General features: G+C 48.2%; 1 protein-coding gene across 1 annotated transcript in view; it reads left to right on the forward strand.

Moving 5' to 3' along the window:
* col14a1b (collagen, type XIV, alpha 1b) overlaps positions 1–20507 on the forward strand; it is a gene marked incomplete at both ends in the record, with an annotated part of 152458 nt that overhangs the window by 71005 nt on the left and 60946 nt on the right. The window contains 9 exons of the mRNA XM_079570762.1: positions 522–661; positions 3032–3158; positions 5770–5909; positions 6791–6923; positions 7533–7583; positions 14967–15112; positions 15750–15879; positions 18844–18966; positions 19438–19587. Coding sequence (XP_079426888.1) covers positions 522–661; positions 3032–3158; positions 5770–5909; positions 6791–6923; positions 7533–7583; positions 14967–15112; positions 15750–15879; positions 18844–18966; positions 19438–19587 — 1140 coding nt within the window. The remainder of the gene's footprint in view (positions 1–521; positions 662–3031; positions 3159–5769; positions 5910–6790; positions 6924–7532; positions 7584–14966; positions 15113–15749; positions 15880–18843; positions 18967–19437; positions 19588–20507) is intronic.

Genomic DNA, 20507 nt, shown 5'->3' on the forward strand with positions numbered 1-20507 from the left:
AAAAATGACAAAAAAGTTACAAAATGAGTTGAATAACCCCCCCAAAAAGATGAAAAAAATCTGATGACGTGAGGAAAAAGATCCATTTAGATGAGTTTTGTAGGTGGGTAAAGCTGAACTGGAGAAAATGCTCCCTGAAGCCTCGCCTCTCTGGTTTCCTCCTCGCTCTTCGCGCTCGGTTTGTCCTGAAGCCTGGTCTCTCTCTGGTTTCCTCCTCGCTCTTCGTGCTCGGTTTGTCCTGAAGCCTGGTCTCTCTCTGGTTTCCTCCTCGCTCTTCGTGCTCGGTTTGTCCTGAAGCCTCGCCTCTCTCTGGTTTCCTCCTCGCTCTTCGCGCTCGGTTTGTCCTGAAGCCTTGTCTCTCTCTGGTTTCCTCCTCGCTCTTCGTGTTTCCTCCTCGCTCTTCGTGTTTCCTCCTCGCTCTTCGTGCTCGGTTTGTCCTGAAGCCTCGTCTCTCTCTCTGGTTTCCTCCTCGCTCTTCGCGCTCGGTTTGTCCTGAAGCCTCGTCTCTCTGGTTTCCTCAGTTCCGCTGCTGCCGGCCATGAACCTGCGTTTCTCGGAGGTGGAGCACAGCTCGGCCCGACTCCTCTGGGACGCCCCGTCCCCCAAGGTCCAGGGGTACCGGATCATGTTCGTGAAGACGAGCGGCACCGCCATTAAAGAGGTGAGGGGCGGGGCCAATGAAGAGGTGAGGGGCGGGGCCATTAAAGAGGGGAGGGGCGGGGCCATTAAAGAGGTGAGGGGCGAGGCCATTAAAGAGGTGAGGGGCGGGGCCATTAAAGAGGTGAGGGGTGGGGCCATTAAAGAGGTGAGGGGCGGGGCCATTAAAGAGGTGAGGGGCGGGGTCAATAAAGAGGTGAGGGGCGGGGCCAATGAAGAGGTGAGGGGCGGGGCCATTAAAGAGGTGAGGGGCGGGGCCAATAAAGAGCTGAGGGGCGGGGCCATTAAAGAGGTGAGGGGTGGGGCCATTAAAGAGGTGAGGGGCGGGGCCAATAAAGAGGTGAGGGGCAGGGCCAATCAAGAGGTGAGGGGCGGGGCCAATAAAGAGCTGAGGGGGGGGGGGCAATACGGAGGTAAGGGGCGGGTCCATTAAAGAGGTGAGGGGCGAGGCCATTAAAGAGGTGAGGGGCGGGGCCAATACGGAGGTAAGGGGCGGGTCCATTAAAGAGGTGAGGGGCGAGGCCATTAAAGAGGTGAGGGGCGGGGCCATTAAAGAGGTGAGGGGCGAGGCCATTAAAGAGGTGAGGGGCGGGGCCAATACGGAGGTGAGGGGCGGGTCCATTAAAGAGGTGAGGGGCGAGGCCATTAAAGAGGTGAGGGGCGGGGCCATTAAAGAGGTGAGGGGCGAGGCCATTAAAGAGGTGAGGGGCGGGGCCAATACGGAGGTGAGGGGCGGGTCCATTAGAGAAGTGAGGGGCGGGTACATTAAAGAGGTGAGGGGCGGGGCCAATAAAGAGGTGAGGGGCGGGTCTATTAAAGAGGTGAGGGGCGGGGCCATTAGAGAGGTGAGAGGCGGGTCCATTAGAGAGGTGAGGGGCGGGTCTATTAAAGAGGTGAGGGGCGGGGCTATTAGAGAGGTGAGGGGCGGGTCTATTAAAGAGGTGAGGGGCGGGGCCATTAAAGAGGTGAGGGGCGGGGCCATTAAAGAGGTGAGGGGCGGGGCCAATGAAGAGGTGAGAGGCGGGGCCATGAAAGAGGTGAGGGGCGGGGCCAATGAAGAGGTGAGGGGCGGGTCTATTAAAGAGGTGAGGTCAGTCAGGTTTATATATTGTTCTCTTTGCGCAGGTGGACGTGGGCGGGTCTTTAGGTTTATATATTGTTCTCTTTGCACAGGTGGACGTGGGCGGGTCTTTAGGTTTATATATTGTTCTCTTTGCACAGGTGGACGTGGGCGGGTCTTTAGGTTTATATATTGTTCTCTTTGCGCAGGTGGACGTGGGCGGGTCTTTAGGTTTATATATTGTTCTCTTTTCGCAGGTGGACGTGGGCGGGTCTTTAGGTTTATATATTGTTCTCTTTGCGCAGGTGGACGTGGGCGGGGTCTTTAGGTTTATATATTGTTCTCTTTGCGCAGGTGGACGTGGGCGGGTCTTTAGGTTTATATATTGTTCTCTTTGCGCAGGTGGACGTGGGCGGGTCTTTAGGTTTATATATTGTTCTCTTTGCGCAGGTGGACGTGGGCGGGTCTTTAGGTTTATATATTGTTCTCTTTTCGCAGGTGGACGTGGGCGGGTCTTAGGTTTATATATTGTTCTCTTTGCGCAGGTGGACGTGGGCGGGTCTTTAGGTTTATATATTGTTCTCTTTGCGCAGGTGGACGTGGGCGGGTCTTTAGGTTTATATATTGTTCTCTTTGCGCAGGTGGATGTGGGCGGGTCTTTAGGTTTGTATATTGTTCTCTTTTCACAGGTGGACGTGGGCGGGTGTTAGGTTTATATATTGTTCTCTTTGCTCAGGTGGACGTGGGCGGGTCTTTAGGTTTATATATTGTTCTCTTTGCGCAGGTGGACGTGGGCGGGTCTTTAGGTTTATATATTGTTCTCTTTGCGCAGGTGGACGTGGGCGGGTCTTTAGGTTTATATATTGTTCTCTTTGCGCAGGTGGATGTGGGCGGGTCTTTAGGTTTATATATTGTTCTCTTTGCGCAGGTGGATGTGGGCGGGTCTTTAGGTTTATATATTGTTCTCTTTTCGCAGGTGGACGTGGGCGGGTCTTTAGGTTTATATATTGTTCTCTTTTCGCAGGTGGACGTGGGCGGGTCTTTAGGTTTATATATTGTTCTCTTTGCGCAGGTGGATGTGGGCGGGTCTTTAGGTTTATATATTGTTCTCTTTGCGCAGGTGGACGTGGGCGGGGTCTTTAGGTTTATGTATTGTTCTCTTTGCGCAGGTGGACGTGGGCGGGTCTTTAGGTTTATATATTGTTCTCTTTTCGCAGGTGGACGTGGGCGGGTCTTTAGGTTTATATATTGTTCTCTTTTCGCAGGTGGACGTGGGCGGGATCTTTAGGTTTATATATTGTTCTCTTTGCGCAGGTGGACGTGGGCAGGGTCACCTCCTTCCTGCTGCAGAACCTCACGTCTCTAACTGAGTACACGGTGGGAGTATCCGCCATCTACGACGAGGGGCAGGCGGAGGCCACGACCGACAGCTTCACCACCAGTGAGAACATCTGCACTAAATACACTAAATTGTGTAGTCCTGCATCTGCATCACGTGACCTGTGTTGTTTTGGCGGCCATTTTGAACACCGAAGTAGAATTGTGTAGTGCTGCATCTACATCATATGACCTGTGTTGTTATGGTGGCCATTTTGAACACCGAAGTAGAACTGTGTAGTACTGCATCTACATCATGTGACCTGTGTTGTTATGGCGGCCATTTTGAACACCGAAGTAGAATTGTGTAGTGCTGCATCTACATCATATGACCTGTGTTGTTATGGTGGCCATTTTGAATACTGAAGTAGAATTGTGTAGTGCTGCATCTACATCATGTGACCTGTGTTGTTATGGCGGCCATTTTGAATACTGAAGTAGAACTGTGTAGTATTGCATCTACATCATGTGACCTGTGTTGTTATGGCGGCCATTTTGAATACTGAAGTAGAACTGTGTAATAGTAGGTGTGTTTGAGATGCCGTTGCGGCTCGCCTGGATGGTCGGCGAGAGTAGCCGGCGCAACGGGGGCGGAGAAAAAAAGTCTGAATTCAATCCGACCGCTCCACATGCAGAGAAGAGCGAGAGTGGCCTCAGATCACGCAGAGTCTCGTTCAGATATCGCGTTCATTTAAAGTTTATCCAAAATAAAAGTCATTCACCTCCTGCTCTGTTTCCTTCACTCCAGAGACATCATTCTTCATCAGAGAAAACTTTCCCATTTGTTTGTTTGTTCAAGTTTGTGAGATAAAATACGTCCTTTTAAATCATTAGTTTGTTCTGTAAGAGCATCAAACATGAGCTCTATTTTAGGGGGCGATGCAAAACTTTAATAGTTTCAGTCACAGTTTATTTGTTCAGATCTAAAGGGGAGAGAGGAGGGGGCGAGGAGCACGTTTCTGATCACTGCAGACTTGTATCCAATCACCTGAGCGTGAGCCGGGGACAGGTGGGTGTTTTCCCGTCATGCACGCGGCCGTGGAGCCGCTGCAGTTGCCTCTGGAGAGATGCAGCGGCTGATCGAGTCGGCTGCTCTCGTTGGGGTCTCACGATCTTTCCGTGCCCCACGTGCCCGTGACATCAGAGCCCGTCTGGAGCAAGTCGGACAGAAATCTAACCGGCATGCACCGTGCGTCTGCAGTCGGCTGTCAAAACTGCGTCCGTCTGGCTCATCTCAAACACACCTATTGCATCTACATCATGTGACCTGTATTGTTATGGCGGCCATTTTGAACACCGAAGTAGAATTGTGTAGTATTGCATCTACATCATGTGACCTGTGCTGTTATGGCGGCCATTTTGAACACCGAAGTAGAATTGTGTAGTACTGCATCTACATCATGTGACCTGTGTTGTTATGGCAGCCATTTTGATTACCGAAGTAGAATTGTGTAGTATTGCATCTACATCATGTGACCTGTGTTGTTATGGCGGCCATTTTGAATACCAAAGTAGAATTGTGTAGTACTGCATCTACATCATGTGACCTGTGTTGTTATGGCGGCCATTTTGAATACTGAAGTAGAATTGTGTTGTACTGCATCTACATCACGTGACCTGTGTTGTTATGGCAGCCATTTTGATTACCGAAGTAGAATTGTGTAGTATTGCATCTACATCATGTGACCTGTGTTGTTATGGCGGCCATTTTGAATACCAAAGTAGAATTGTGTAGTACTGCATCTACATCATGTGACCTGTGTTGTTGTGGCGGCCATTTTGAACACCGAAGTAGAATTGTGTAGTATTGCATCTACATCATGTGACCTGTGCTGTTATGGCGGCCATTTTGAACACCGAAGTAGAATTGTGTTGTACTGCATCTACATCACGTGACCTGTGTTGTTATGGCAGCCATTTTGATTACCGAAGTAGAATTGTGTAGTATTGCATCTACATCACGTGACCTGTGTTGTTATGGCAGCCATTTTGATTACCGAAGTAGAATTGTGTAGTATTGCATCTACATCATGTGACCTGTATTGTTATGGCGGCCATTTTGAATACTGAAGTAGAATTTTGTAGTACTGCATCTACATCATGTGACCTGTGTTGTTATGGCGGCCATTTTGAATACTGAAGTAGAATTGTGTTGTACTGCATCTACATCACGTGACCTGTGTTGTTATGGCAGCCATTTTGATTACCGAAGTAGAATTGTGTAGTATTGCATCTACATCATGTGACCTGTATTGTTATGGCGGCCATTTTGAATACTGAAGTAGAATTTTGTAGTACTGCATCTACATCATGTGACCTGTGTTGTTATGGCGGCCATTTTGAACACCGAAGTAGAATTGTGTAGTGCTGCATCTACATCATGTAACAGTATCACCAACACACATATACACACAAACACACAAACACACACACGCATACATAACAACACACATGATGCAGCTGTGGGAGGAACATGAGAACATCTGCTCCAAACACAAAGTACTGTACATGTCAATGACCTCGACCCAAACGTGCCGGTGAAGTTTGCCTCAGATAAAGCAGTGTATCATTTTTGTAAATATTGGGGCGGCCATCTTGTGCTGAATATTGGGGCGGCCATCTTGTTCTGAATATTGGGGCGGCCATCTTGTTCTGACGCTCACCTGTACCTGCAGAGACCGTCCCCGACCCGCTGGAGCTGAGGAGCTCCGACGTTTCCACCGACAGCTTCAGGGTGAACTGGAGACACGCGGCGCCCGACGTGGTTCTGTACAGGCTGACCTGGACCTCCACCGATGGGGGACACAGCGACGAGGTGAGGGGGGGAGACAGCGACGAGGTGAGGGGGAGGAGGAGGTGAGGGAGAGACAGCGAAGATTCTGAAGTCTTAGGGAGTCATTTATCCAGGCGGGTGCTAAATAACGGGTAATAACTGAAAATGAAATCTGTTGTTTCGTGAACACATTGCACACGTGAACATGTTGCACACATGAACGCGTTGCACACGTGAACACGTTGAACATGCGTGTTGCATACGTGAACATGTTGCACATGCGTGTTGCACACGTGAACATGTTGCACATGCGTGTTGCACACGTGAACATGTTTACCTTATGATGTTGCCTGTGTTCACGTATGACCAGGTCTGATGTGTAAATAAGTACAAACCTCACACATGAGTCTTTCACACGTGTTCCTCACTTTGCACACGAGCACACGCTTAGGAAATGGGTCTAACATATAAATACATTTAATTACATGACTGTAAACCAGACCTGGGCAAAATACGGCCCGCGGGCCACATCTGGCTCGCGAGATGATTCAGTCCGGCCCACAACTAGTAGAGCATTAATTCATAAGTATGTAAATAAAAAAAGTCTCAGCCCATTCCTGTGCAGAGTTATGTTTTTTTTCATTACCAGAATGTCACTCCAGCCACTAGGGGGCAGATTAAATAAGAATAAAAGCAAAGAATTCCACATGTGTCCAGCAGAGAGCACTGACATAATAAGAAATCAGGACAAAGACAACACATTGTGTGACTTGCAAGTGGGAAATGGACAGTCTGCCCCTGGGCAGCTGTGGCTACAATAGTCTACTTCTTTTTTTTTTTTTTGCAGCAGAGCTTTGTAAATAACCTTGAAGGTGGATGTTATCGTAGCTTCTGACTCTCTGTCTCTGTCTCTGATGGTTCAGGTCCTGGTGAAGGGGAACATCAACACGTACCTCCTCAAAGGTCTGGCTCCGGGCACCGAGTACGAGGTCCTGCTCGCCGCCGTCTACGCCAACGAAGTGGAGAGCGACGAGGTCATCCTGCTGGAGACCACGGGTCAGTGTGACCTCTGACCTTTCACTAAGAACCGCTTCATTCAGAACTTAATCCAGATCCTGAACCAGATCCTGAACCAGATCCTAAACCAGATCATAAACCAGATCCTGAACCAGATCCTGAACCAGATCCTAAACCAGATCATAAACCAGATCCTGAACCAGATCCTGAACCAGATCCTGAACCAGATCCTGAACCAGATCCTGAACCAGATCCTGAACCAGATCCTAAACCAGATCCTGAACCAGATCCTGAACCAGATCCTAAACCAGATCCTAAACCAGATCCTGAACAAGATCCTAAACCAGATCCTAAACCAGATCCTGAACCAGATCCTGAACCAGAACCTAAACCAGATCCTAAACCAGATCCTGAACCAGATCCTGAACCAGATCCTAAACCAGATCCTGAACCAGATCCTGAACCAGAACCTAAACCAGATCCTAAACCAGATCCTGAACCAGATCCTGAACCAGATCCTAAACCCGTCTGAGCAAATGTCTTTATCTAATCAGTCCCACATTTAAACCAGTATTTACATCCGTTTATCTTTCAGACGCTGGTTTTCCCTGAGGTTCCTGAATGTAACGACTGTTCTTTCATTTTCAGCTAAAAGGACGACGACCATCGCCACCACCTCCACCTCCACCTCCACCGCAGGTACCGCCTCCCTCCCCCTCCTCATCTGAAAGCTAAGAACCTCCTCTCACTGAGCTGAAACTGATCTAAGAGTCTGAGCGACTCCAGAACCAAAGAGAACATGTGTGTTTTTAATGGAGCCGTCGCCGTTATGTCACGGGGCGGACACAAGGTGGCGACATAAACAAACTAAAACACAGCAGCAGCACCGGGAAAGATTATTAATATGAGCAATAAAATCTGCTTTATTAACCTCTTAACTCCCGCCTGAACCGAGAGGATCTTTTTCCTCACGTCATCACATTTTTCTCATTTTTTTGTAAAGTATTCAACTCATTTTGGTAACTTTTTTGCAATTTTTTTGTCAAATTTTTATCACATTTTTGTAACTTTTTGTTAATTTTTTAGTCATTTTTTTATAAAATTTTTGTCTATTTTTTTTTTTTTTATGTCATTTTTTTCATTTTTTCATAAATTTTTTATAACATTTTGGTCATTTTTATGTCACATTTTTGCAATTTTTTTGTTGAATTTTTTCAGTTTTTCATCAATTTTTTTATAACATTTTGGTAATTTTTTTGTCTAATTTTTATCACATTTTTGTAATTTTTTTGTCACATTTTTGTCATTTTTTTCGTCCATTTTTTATCAAATTTTGGTCATTTTTGTCACATTTTTTTCATTATTTCATCAGTTTTTTATAACATTTTGGTAATTTTTTGGTCACATTTTTGCCACTTTTTCATCATTGTTTTCTTCTCAGTTTTGTTGCTATTTTCACACCTTTGTTCCAGAAGCTTTTGGATTGGGGTAAAGCCAAACTGGAGAAAATGTGCTCGGTTCAGGCGGGAGTTAAGGGGTCAAAACTTCTTAACCAAGAGCATTTCCTCCAGTTCAGCTTTACCCAAATCTACAAAACTCATCCTTTTCCTTTTCTCTTTTTGGTCACATTTTTGTTTCTCCTTTGTTGCGTTTTCCTCCTCGTTTCATTTTGACATTTCTTTCCAGAAACTCTCTTAGATTTGGGTAAAGCTGGGTTCAGGCGGGTTAAGAGGTGAGAGGGCGACTCGTCTGTCCTTGTTTTTTACTCAAACTCTTCAGACTTTGTGAAGGACGTCTCTGAAAACAACTCGAGGTCGTTCTGCGCTCGCTCTAAAACCCAATCACAGAGAGAGATTCTGGTTTGGATCAGAAGAAACCAGAGTTTATAATAAGAGTTTTTAATGAAGTCGATAACGAGACACTGGGGCCAAAATAACACAAGGGTTAAACTATTGAGCAGCTGTTTCTGAAACGCACGTCAGTAAGTCCGGTTTAAACTAAAGTCAAAGAGAACAGGCCACGCCTCCTTCAGTCACAAAGACTTTATTGATCTGACGAAGACCAGAAGCTGGACCTGAGACAAGCCAGAAACGAGATCAGAAGAAAAACAAATATTCAAATATCCAACACTTCCTGTCACTGCTCCTCCACAAGCTCCTGATTATCACTGTAGTGAGGGGCGTGGCTTTAGTGAGGGGCGTGGCTTTAGTGAGGGGCGTGGCTTCAGTACGGGGCGTGGTCATAGTGAGGGGTGTGGCTTTAATACGGGGCGTGGCTTTAATACGGGGCGTGGTCATAGTGAGGGGCGTGGCTTCAGTACGGGGCGTGGCTTTAATACGGGGCGTGGCTTTAATACGGGGCGTGGCTTCAGTACGGGGCGTGGCTGCAGTACGGGGCGTGGCTGTAGTGAGGGGTGTGGCTTTAATACGGGGTGTGGCTGTAGTGAGGGGCGTGGCTTCAGTACGGGGCGTGGCTGCAGTACGGGGCGTGGCCATAGTGAGGGCGTCTCCTCTGACCCCACTGCGGGGCGTTGGGGCAGTGGGCGGGGCATCCATTGAAGCGCCGCCGCGGCCTCTGCCTGATTGGCCCGACGAGTTTCCCACTGCCCAGAACTCTGCCCTGGAAGCCCTGGGGCCCCCACCCCCCGCCGGGCCCCTGGGGCCCCCACTCCCCGCCGGGCCCCTGGGGGCCCCTCTGCGGTGGCCTGAGGCCCTGCTCCGGCCTGAGGTCGGCGAGGCAGCAGTACTCTGGGGGCGTGGCCTCCGTCTGCCGCAGGTGAATCAGCGCCCACACGCCGCGGCGGTGTCTGTAGACCGACACGGCGGCGCAGTCGTCGTCTGCCACCCCCGGGGGGCGCTGTGACGGCGTGTACGCCCCCTGCAGGACGGACGAGCTCAGCATCTCCGCCAGGACGGCGCTGTCCCAGCGAGCGAACGGGCGGAACGGCGGGACGGCGCCGCGGCCCACGCCCGCGATGAACTTCCACTGACGCCAATCACGCAGCTCCGAGAACGCCATCGGCATCCCCCAGTCGTCATAGAAACGCATCACGCCGGCCAGGGCGCCCGGGCCGTCTGCGGCGTCCAGGCCGTCTGCGGCGTCTGCGGCGTCTGCGAGGGGGAAACATCACAGTTCATCAGTCGTCTGGACCGGGGTCTGATCTGAGGATCTTTCATTTCACAGACAGAACGAGGGAAACTTTCAACAGAAACTGGAACAATTTAACCTCTTAACTCCCGCCTGGACCCAGAGCTTTTTCTCCAGTTCAGCTTTACCCAAATCCTATAGACCAGTGTGACGCCTCATTTGAAAGCTAAGACCTACAAAACTCATCTAAATGGATCTTTTTCCTCACGTCATCAGATTATTTTCCATTTTTGGGGGGGGTTTCAACTCATTTTTTGTCATTTTTTTGTCCTTTTTTGTCAATGTTTTCTCACTTTTTTCTCACATTTCCATCATTGTTTTCGTCTCAGTTTTGTTGCTATTTTCACACCTTTTTTCCAGAAGCTTTTGGATTGGGGTAAAGCCAAACTGGAGAAAATGTGCTCGGTTCCGGTGGGAGTTAAGGGGTTAAACAAAAACAGAAGCTTTGGCCTTTTGTCGCTGAAGTGAAATATTATTATATATATTATTATTCAGCGTCAGAGTCTGAGGTTTAAACTTGACCCTGGACGTGGAGCTGTTTTGTCTGAAGTCTGGGTTTGTTTTGAGTCCAGGACCAGGATCTGTCCTTCAGCCCCCACAGGGACGACGCAAAGGATTTATTCATGTAAACAAGTTACTTAGTTCTTCTTTAAGTCTGAAAAAAAAGCGTCAAAATAGCAACAAAAACAAGACTAAATGAGGACGAGAATGTAGCATCAAAAGCTACAAAATGCAACAAAAAAGTGAAATAAACGCGGCAACAACGCAAAGAAAAAATCTTACATCAGTTTTGTAAGATTGGCAAAAATGTCACAAAAATGTCACAAGAAATTGACAAAAATGGAAGAAAAAATGACAAAAAATTATAAAAATTGAGACGAAAACAATGATGGAAATGTGACAAAAAAGTGACAAAATGTGACAAAAAAATTACAAAAATGTGACAAAAATGTATTAAAAAATTTACAAAAAAATTACAAAAATTTGATAAAAAATTGACAAAAAATGACAATTTCTTTTTTAAAAATTGAAAAAAAAAATACAAAAAAATTATAAAAAAATGACAAAAAAATGACAAAAAAATGACAAAAAAAAGACAAACAAATCTGATGACGTGAGGAAAAAGATCCTCTCGGTTCAGGCGGGAGTTAAGAGGTTAAGTCAGTAATCCAGAGTTTGTTACTTTAATAGTTTTCCCAGTTCAAGCCTTTAACCTCTTACCAGTTTGGCTTTACCCAAATCTAAAAGCTTCTTGAACAAATGTAAAAATAGTGACGAAAGTGAGGAGAAAATGAGGATAAAACCCCACAAAAGACCAACAGAGAAGTGACAAAAAAGCCACAAAACAGTCACAGAAAAATGATGAAAACACATTAAAAAAGCAAAGTGGCAACAACGTGAGATAAAATGATCCGTTTAGATGAGTTTCGAAGGCCTTAGCTTTCAAATGAGGCGTGTCCCATTTTGATCAGGACGTGTTTCGGTCCCGGACTCACCCTGGTCCGGCTCAGGCCCCTCCCCCGGGGCCCCAGGGGGGGTGCAGGGTTCGGTGTCCCCTCCACATTTGTCGTCGGCTGGACTCTCCTTCGTCGGCTCCTCCTCCTTCACCCGCCCCCCACCCGTCGTAGACACGCCCCCGTCTGTCGCCATAACAGCTGCCCGTCTCCGCGGCGACGTCGTCCTCGGCGTCCGGAGCACAAGTGTCCGGACTTTTCCAAACGCAGCGTCTTCTCCTTCAGCACAGGCTCCGCCCACTTCTCCTTCAGCACAGGCTCCGCCCACTTCTCTCTTAGCCTTGGTTTAGGAACGCTTCAGCACAGGCTCCGCCCACTTCTCGTTCAGCACAGGCTCCGCCCGCTTCTCCTTCGGCACAGGCTCCGCCCACTTCTCCTTCAGCACAGGCTCCGCCCACTTCTCTCTTAGCCTTGGTTTAGGAACGCTTCAGCACAGGCTCCGCCCACTTCTCGTTCAGCACAGGCTCCGCCCGCTTCTCCTTCGGCACAGGCTCCGCCCACTTCTCCTTCAGCACAGGCTCCGCCCACTTCTCCTTCAGCACAGGCTCCGCCCTCTTAGCCTTGGTTTAAGAACGCTCGTCTAAACATCTGCCCTGGACCAAAAACAAAGCACCTTTTCCTTCAGCATTTTACTGGAGATAAAGTCCTCTCGTCTCAAAGCCTGAAGCTTTAAGACAAGAGGACTCGTCTCGGTCTCGTCTTGGTCTCGTCTCGGTCTCGTCTCGGTCTCGTCTCGGTCTCGCCTCATTAAAAAAATGACAAAAAATTGACAAAAATGTGACAAAAAATGTGACAAAAAATGTGACAAAAATGTGACAAAAAATGTGACAAAAATGTGACAAAAATGTGACAAAAAATGTGACAAAAAATGTGACAAAAAATTGAAAAAAAATGTGACAAAAAATTGAAAAAAAATGACGAAAAAATGACGATAAAATGACAAAAAAATGACCAAAAAAATTATAAAAAATGATAAAAATGTGACAAAAAAATGACAAAAATTTGATTAAAAATTGACGAAAAAATGACAAAAATGTGACAAAAAAATGACAAAAAATTGAAAAAAAAAAGACGAAAAAATGACAAAAATAAAATAAAATAAAAAAAGTGACAAAAAATAACGAAAAATTGACAAAAAAGTCACAAAAATGAGTTCAATACCCAACAAAAAATCGCTCTTGTCTCGCTCTCGCTCTCGCCTCGCTCTCCCCTCGTTCTCGCCTCACTCTCGCCTCGCTCTCGCCTCGGTCTCCCCTCGCTCTCGCCTCGCTCTCGCCTCGCTCTCGTCTCGCTCTCGCCTCGCTCTCGCCTCACTCTCGTCTCGCTCTCGCCTCGCTCTCGCCTCGCTCTCCCCTCACTCTCGCCTCACTCTCGCTCTCGCTCTCGCCTCGCTCTCCCCTCACTCTCGCCTCGCTCTCGCCTCACTCTCGTCTCGCTCTCGCCTCGCTCTCGCCTCGCTCTCCCCTCACTCTCGCCTCGCTCTCGCCTCACTCTCGCTCTCGCTCTCCCCTCACTCTCGCCTCGCTCTCCCCTCACTCTCGCCTCGCTCTCGCCTCACTCTCGCCTCGCTCTCCCCTCACTCTCGTCTCGCTCTCGTCTCGCTCTCGCCTCGCTCTCGCCTCGCTCTCGCCTCGCTCTCCCCTCGCTCTCGTCTCGCTCTCGCTCTCGCTCTCGCTCTCGCTCTCGCCTCGCTCTCGCCTCGCTCTCGCCTCGCTCTCGCCTCGCTCTCGCCTCGCTCTCGTCTCGCTCTCGCTCTCGCCTCGCTCTCGCCTCGCTCTCCCCTCGCTCTCGCCTCAGTCTCGCCTCGCTCTCGCCTCGCTCTCGCCTCGCTCTCGCCTCGCTCTCGCCTCGCTCTCGCCTCGCTCTCGCCTCGCTCTCGTCTCGCTCTCGCCTCGCTCTCGCTCTCGTCTCGCCTCGCTCTCGCCTCGCTCTCGCCTCGCTCTCGCCTCGCTCTCGCCTCGCTCTCGCCTCGCTCTCGCCTCGCTCTCCCCTCGCTCTCGTCTCGCTCTCGTCTCGCTCTCGCCTCGCTCTCCCCTCGCTCTCGTCTCGCTCTCGTCTCGCTCTCGCCTCGCTCTCCCCTCGCTCTCGCCTCGCTCTCCCCTCGCTCTCGCCTCGCTCTCCCCTCGCTCTCGCCTCGCTCTCCCCTCGCTCTCGTCTCGCTCTCGTCTCGCTCTCGCCTCGCTCTCGCCTCGCTCTCCCCTCGCTCTCGTCTCGCTCTCGCCTCGCTCTCCCCTCGCTCTCGCCTCGCTCTCCCCTCGCTCTCGCCTCGCTCTCCCCTCGCTCTCGCCTCGCTCTCCCCTCGCTCTCGTCTCGCTCTCGTCTCGCTCTCCCCTCGCTCTCGCCTCGCTCTCCCCTCACTCTCGCCTCGCTCTCGCCTCACTCTCGCTCTCGCTCTCCCCTCACTCTCGCCTCGCTCTCCCCTCACTCTCGCCTCGCTCTCGCCTCACTCTCGCCTCGCTCTCCCCTCACTCTCGTCTCGCTCTCGTCTCGCTCTCGCCTCGCTCTCGCCTCGCTCTCGCCTCGCTCTCCCCTCGCTCTCGTCTCGCTCTCGCTCTCGCTCTCGCTCTCGCTCTCGCCTCGCTCTCGCCTCGCTCTCGCCTCGCTCTCGCCTCGCTCTCGCCTCGCTCTCGTCTCGCTCTCGCTCTCGCCTCGCTCTCGCCTCGCTCTCCCCTCGCTCTCGCCTCAGTCTCGCCTCGCTCTCGCCTCGCTCTCGCCTCGCTCTCGCCTCGCTCTCGCCTCGCTCTCGCCTCGCTCTCGCCTCGCTCTCGTCTCGCTCTCGCCTCGCTCTCGCTCTCGTCTCGCCTCGCTCTCGCCTCGCTCTCGCCTCGCTCTCGCCTCGCTCTCGCCTCGCTCTCGCCTCGCTCTCGCCTCGCTCTCCCCTCGCTCTCGTCTCGCTCTCGTCTCGCTCTCGCCTCGCTCTCCCCTCGCTCTCGTCTCGCTCTCGTCTCGCTCTCGCCTCGCTCTCCCCTCGCTCTCGCCTCGCTCTCCCCTCGCTCTCGCCTCGCTCTCCCCTCGCTCTCGCCTCGCTCTCCCCTCGCTCTCGTCTCGCTCTCGTCTCGCTCTCGCCTCGCTCTCCCCTCGCTCTCCCCTCGCTCTCGTCTCGCTCTCGTCTCGCTCTCGCTCTCGCCTCGCTCTCGCCTCGCTCTCGCTCTCGCCTCGCTCTCGCTCTCGCTCTCGCCTCGCTCTCGCTCTCGCCTCGCTCTCGCCTCGCTCTCGCTCTCGCCTCGCTCTCGCCTCGCTCTCGCTCTCCCCTCGCTCTCGCCTCGCTCTCCCCTCGCTCTCGCCTCGCTTTCGCCTCGCTCTCCCCTCGCTCTCGCCTCGCTCTCCCCTCGCTCTCGCCTCGCTCTCCCCTCGCTCTCCCCTCGCTTTCGCCTCGCTCTTGCCCTCCATCCGTCTCTAACCCCGGCTCTCTCTCGTCCAGCTCCTCGCTTCGGGATCAGGAACCTCCGCGTGGACGACGAGACGACCTACAGTCTGCGCGTGTCGTGGCAGAGCGTGGACTCCAGGAACATCCGCCATTACAGACTGAGCTACATCAGCGCCCGAGGAGACCGAGCCGAGGAGACGGTGAGGAACATCTCAGAGGAGACCCGGACATCTCAGGGTTTAACAGGTTTACACGAGGAGACGGTGAGGAACATCTCAGGGTTTAACAGGTTTACACGAGGAGACGGGAGGAACATCTCAGGGTTTAACAGGTTTACACGAGGAGACGGTGAGGAACATCTCAGGGTTTAACAGGTTTACACGAGGAGACGGGAGGAACATCTCAGGGTTTAACAGGTTTACACGAGGAGACGGGAGGAACATCTCAGGGTTTAACAGGTTTACACGAGGAGACGGTGAGGAACATCTCAGGGTTTAACAGGTTTACACGAGGAGACGGGAGGAACATCTCAGGGTTTAACAGGTTTACACGAGGAGACGGTGAGGAACATCTCAGGGTTTAACAGGTTTACACGAGGAGACGGTGAGGAACATCTCAGGGTTTAACAGGTTTACACGAGGAGACGGTGAGGAACATCTCAGGGTTTAACAGGTTTACACGAGGAGACGGGAGGAACATCTCAGGGTTTAACAGGTTTACACGAGGAGACGGTGAGGAACATCTCAGGATTTAACAGGTTTACATGAGGAGACGGTGAGGAACATCTCAGCGCTCGGTGGTTTATGGTGATATTAGTTTTTTCCTGTGTTTATGCAGCGCACGGTGCCGGTGGGTCAGAACTCTCTGGTTCTTCAGCCTCTTCTCTCCGACACCGAGTACAAAGTGGCTCTGACTCCGGTTTATTCTGAAGGAGACGGACCCACGTCTGCACGCTCCGCTCGCACACGTGAGTACTTTACTACAAACATACTAAAAACATGCTACAAACATACTACAAACATGCTACAAACATACTACAAACATGCTACAAACATGCTACAAACATACTACAAACATGCTACAACCATACTAAAAACATACTACAAACATACTGCAAACATACTGCAAACATGCTACAAACATACTACAAACATGCTACAAACATGCTACAAACATGCTACAATGATACTACAAACATACTACAAACATGCTACAAACATGCTACAAACATACTACAAACATGCTACAAACATACTACAAACATGCTACAAAAATGCTACAAACATACTACAAACATGCTACAAACATACTACAAACATGCTACAAACATGCTACAATGATACTACAAACATTCTACAAACATACTACAAACATGCTACAAACATGCTACAAACATGCTACAAACATACTACAAACATACCACAAACATACCACAAACATGCTACAAACATGCTACAAACATGCTACAAACATACTACAAACATACTGCAAACATACTGCAAACATACCGCAAACATACCACAAACATACTACAAACATACTGCAAACATACTACAAACATGCTACAAACATACTACAAACATACTGCAAACATACTACAAACATGCTACAAACATACTACAAACATGCTACAAACATACTACAAACATACTGCAAACATACCACAAACATACTACAAACATGCTACAAACATACTACAAACATACTGCAAACATACTACAAACATGCTACAAACATACTACAAACATGCTACAAACATACTACAAACATACTGCAAACATACCACACACATACTACAAACATACTGCAAACATACTACAAACATACTGCAAACATACTGCAAACATGCTACAAACATGCTACAAACATACTACAAACATACTACAAAAATGCTACAAACATACTACAAACATGCTACTAACATAATAAAAACATGCTACAAACATACTACAAACATGCTACAAACATGCTACAAACATGCTACAAACATACTACAAACATACCACAAACATACCACAAACATGCTACAAACATGCTACAAACATGCTACAAACATACTACAAACATACTGCAAACATACTGCAAACATACCGCAAACATACCACAAACATACTACAAACATACTGCAAACATACTACAAACATGCTACAAACATACTACAAACATACTGCAAACATACTACAAACATGCTACAAACATACTACAAACATGCTACAAACATACTACAAACATACTGCAAACATACCACAAACATACCACACACATACTACAAACATACTGCACACATACTACAAACATGCTACAAACATGCTACAAACATGCTACAAACATGCTACAAACATGCTACAAACATGCTACAAACATACTACAAAAATGCTACAAACATACTACAAACATGCTACAAACATACTACAAACATGCTACAAACATGCTACAAACATACTACAAACATACTACAAACATGCTACAAACATGCTAAAAACATACTACAAACATACTACAAACATACTAAAAACATACTACAAACATACTACAAACATACTACAAACATACTACAAACATGCTACAAACATGCTACAAACATACTACAAACATAATAAAAACATGCTACAAACATACTACAAACATGCTACAAACATGCTACAAACATACTACAAACATAATAAAAACATGCTACAAACATACTACAAACATACTACAAACATGCTACAAACATGCTACAAACATACTACAAACATAATAAAAACATGCTACAAACATACTACAAACATACTACAAACATGCTACAAACATGCTACAAACATACTACAAACATAATAAAAACATGCTACAAACATTACTACAAACATACTACAAACATACTACAAACACACTACAAACATGCTACAAACATACTACAAACACACTACAAACATACTACAAACATGCTACAAACATGCTACAAACATGCTACAAACATACTACAAACATGCTACAAAGGCAAGGCAAGGCAAGGCAAGTTTATTTGTAGAGCACAATTCATACACAAGGCAATTCAAAGTGCTTCACAGTTGCATAAATATAAGAAAACAAATACAATCAATAAAACATCAACATAGAATTAATCAATTACAGTAAGAGGCAAGAGTGTAGATAAAATACTTTCAGTTATATGCATTTTTAAGTCTTGTTTTGATTCGCTCTGTCTTGAGAGCTATTTCGCTCTGTCTTGAGCACTATTTTTAAGTCTTGTTTTGACTCGCTCTGTCTTGAGCACTATTTCGCTCTGTCTTGAGCACTATTTTTAAGTCTTGTTTTGACTCGCTCTGTCTTGAGCACTATTTCGCTCTGTCTTGAGCACTATTTCGCTCTGTCTTGAGCACTATTTTTAAGTCTTGTTTTGACTCGCTCTGTCTTGAGCACTATTTTTAAGTCTTGTTTTGACTCGCTCTGTCTTGAGCACTATTTCGCTCTGTCTTGAGCACTATTTTTAAGTCGTGTTTGGACTCGCTCTGTCTTGAGCACTATTTCGCTCTGTCTTGAGCACCATTTTTAAGTCTTGTTTTGACTCGCTCTGTCTTGAGCACTATTTCGCTCTGTCTTGAGCTCTATTTTTAATTCTTGTTGTGACTCGCTCTGTCTTGAGCACTATTTCGCTCTGTCTTGAGCTCTATTTTTAATTCTTGTTGTGACTCGCTCTGTCTTGAGCACCATTTTTAAGTCTTGTTTTGACTCGCTCTGTCTTGAGCACTATTTCGCTCTGTCTTGAGCACTATTTTTCTTGCTCGTTCAAAAGTAACATGCTACAAACATGCTACAAACATGCTACAAACATACTACAAACATACTATAAACATTAGACAAACATGAATCTCTCACTCTTCGTTTTCATCCGTCTTTAACCCAGCGCCGTCATGAGTTTAAGGCTGATGTGTTTTGTTCCTCTGCCTAGTCCCGCTGACGGCTCCCAGAAACCTTCGTGTGTCGGAGGAGTGGTACAACCGCTTCAGGATCAGCTGGGACGTCCCGCCCTCGCCCACCATGGGCTACCGCATCGTCTACCAGCCCCTGTCCGGTACGGGTCACCTTAAACCTGTCGACTACAAAGTTCATCTCATGTCAGAAGCTCCTACAACCTTTACAAACTCTACAACCTCTACAAACTCTACAAACTACAAACGCTACAAACTCTACAAACTCTACAAACTCTACAAACTCTACAAACTCTACAAACTACAAACGCTACAAACTCTACAAACTCTACAAACTCTACAAACTACAAACGCTACAAACTCTACAAACTCTACAAACTCTACAAACGCTACAAACTCTACACAAAGATCCATTTCCTGGCAGATTTATTTAGATTTATCTTATGAAGGGTCTTGGTCATACATGTAACTTAAACCCCCTTTACCTGAACAGAGCTTTAATAAAAGTGATTTTCTGCTCAGATCAGTGTTCAGCAGAAGGTCCCCTCTGACCTTCTGACCCTCTGACCTTCTGACCTTCTGACCTTCTGTGTTTCTGTTTCCATGGCGATCAGCTCCAGGGCCGGCGTTGGAGACGTTCGTGGGTGAAGACGTGAACACCATGTTGATCCTGAACCTTCTGAGCGGGACGGACTACAGCGTGAAGGTCATCGCCTCCTACACCACGGGCTCCAGCGACGCCCTGAGCGGGAGAGCCAAGACACGTGAGCAACACGCTAAAAACACGCTAAAAACACGCCCTGAGCGGGAGAGCCAAGACACGTGAGGAACACGCTAAAAACACGCTACAAACACGCCCTGAGCGGGAGAGCCAAGACATGTGAGCAACACGCTAAAAACATGCTAAAAACACGCCCTGAGCGGGAGAGCCAAGACACGTGAGGAACACGATAAAAACATGCTAAAAACATGCCCTGAGCGGGACAGCCAAGACACGTGAGGAACACGCTAAAAACATGCTAAAAACACGCCATGACCATCTCATAACTCAGGTCACATGACCGTCTTGTAACTCAGGTCACATGACCGTCTTGTAACTCAGGTCACATGACCGTCTCGTAACTCAGGTCACATGACCGTCTTGTAACTCAGGTCACATGACCGTCTCATAAATCAGGTCACATGACCGTCTCGTAACTCAGGTCACATGACCGTCTCGTAACTCAGGTCACATGACCGTCTCGTAACTCAGGTCACATGACCGTCTCGTAACTCAGGTCACATGACCGTCTTGTAACTCAGGTCACATGACCGTCTCGTAACTCAGGTCACATGACCGTCTCATAACTCAGGTCACATGACCGTCTCGTAACTCAGGTCACATGACCGTCTCGTAACTCAGGTCACATGACCGTCTTGTAACTCAGGTCACATGACCGTCTTGTAGCTCAGGTCACATGACCGTCTCGTAGCTCAGGTCACATGACCGTCTCGTAACTCGGGTCACATGACCGTCTTGTAACTCAGGTCACATGACCGTCTTGTAGCTCAGGTCACATGACCGTCTCGTAACTCGGGTCACATGACCGTCTTGTAACTCAGGTCACATGACCGTCTTGTAACTCAGGTCACATGACCGTCTCATAAATCAGGTCACATGACCGTCTCATAACTCGGGTCACAT

This window comes from Gobius niger, assembly GCF_951799975.1.
Source record: "Gobius niger genome assembly, chromosome: 14".
NCBI classification, from domain to species: Eukaryota; Metazoa; Chordata; class Actinopteri; order Gobiiformes; family Gobiidae; genus Gobius; species Gobius niger.